The sequence below is a fragment of the Monoraphidium neglectum genome (genome assembly GCF_000611645.1).
Source record: "Monoraphidium neglectum strain SAG 48.87 unplaced genomic scaffold scaffold03101, whole genome shotgun sequence".
NCBI classification, from domain to species: domain Eukaryota; kingdom Viridiplantae; phylum Chlorophyta; class Chlorophyceae; order Sphaeropleales; family Selenastraceae; genus Monoraphidium; species Monoraphidium neglectum.
This window is the reverse complement of record NW_014010527.1, coordinates 1-933: the sequence shown is the minus strand read 5'-3', so window position 1 is coordinate 933 and position 933 is coordinate 1. Positions and strand designations below refer to the sequence as shown.

Genomic DNA, 933 nt, shown 5'->3' with positions numbered 1-933 from the left:
CACACACACACACACACACACACACGCACACACACACACGCACACACACACACACACACACGCACTCACACACACACACAGCATGCGTCCCACGGCCCCACTCACAGGGGAAGCATGCGACCAGCATGCGCGCGATGGCCAGGGGCGGCAGCAGGGCCACCATGCCCATGTACACCATCAGCCAGATCTCGTTCTCAGCCTCCAGGCTGCGCTCCAGCTCAGCCGCCAGCTCAGCCATTTCAGAGCGCCGCCGCTCCTCTGAAGCCAGGGCGGCGGGAGGGGAGGACGTGCGATGTGAGGGTCAAAAGGAGCTCGCGTGAGGCCCACTATGCCATCGGTGCGTGCACCAAAACAATGCACGCGTCCCACGCTTGAGGGAGTTGAAAAGAGGGCACGTCAGGTCGACAGTGGACTACCCCTTGCCACAACGTGCGCCCCGAGCCCCGCACCAGCCAGCACTCAGCCCGCCCGATCGTGTCGTTCAAACACACAAATCTCCCCCCAAAAACACACACACACACACACACACACACACACACCAACGCCCACCTCTGTCGAACGTGAGCCCGCGGTACCCCTCCTGCAGCAGCTCCCTCAGCCGCGCCGCCACCCCTGCCTGCCGCCCCCGCAGCGCCCGCAGCTCCCCCATGCGCAGGTCAAACGCGGCGGTCAACGCGTCCTCCTGCTCCTCGGTCAGCAGCACGCGCGCCGCCACCACGCCCCAGAACGCGTCGTCCGGCGGGCCCCCCTGCCGCTCGTCGGTGATGTGGCGGCCGCCGTGGCGCGCGGCGGTGGAGAGCCGCGTCCAGGCGTAGCCGCGCATGTCCTCGTGCAGCTGCCGGGTGGCTTCCTCCACGCGGGCGACGGCGGCGGGGTTGCTTTCGCCGACGTCGAGCAGCAGCTTGGAGACCTCCTGGGGTAGTGGGAGTGGGT

The 933-nt window shown here is 67.2% G+C and overlaps 1 protein-coding gene across 1 annotated transcript in view; it reads right to left on the bottom strand.

The window, feature by feature from the left end:
• The window catches only part of MNEG_12167 (hypothetical protein), a gene marked incomplete at both ends in the record, with an annotated part of 1,608 nt that extends 785 nt beyond the window's left edge, over positions 1 to 823 (bottom strand). Inside the window, 2 exons of the mRNA XM_014039359.1 lie at positions 106 to 258; positions 550 to 823. Coding sequence (XP_013894813.1) covers positions 106 to 258; positions 550 to 823 — 427 coding nt within the window. The remainder of the gene's footprint in view (positions 1 to 105; positions 259 to 549) is intronic.
• Between the last annotated feature and the right edge of the window lie 110 nt (positions 824 to 933).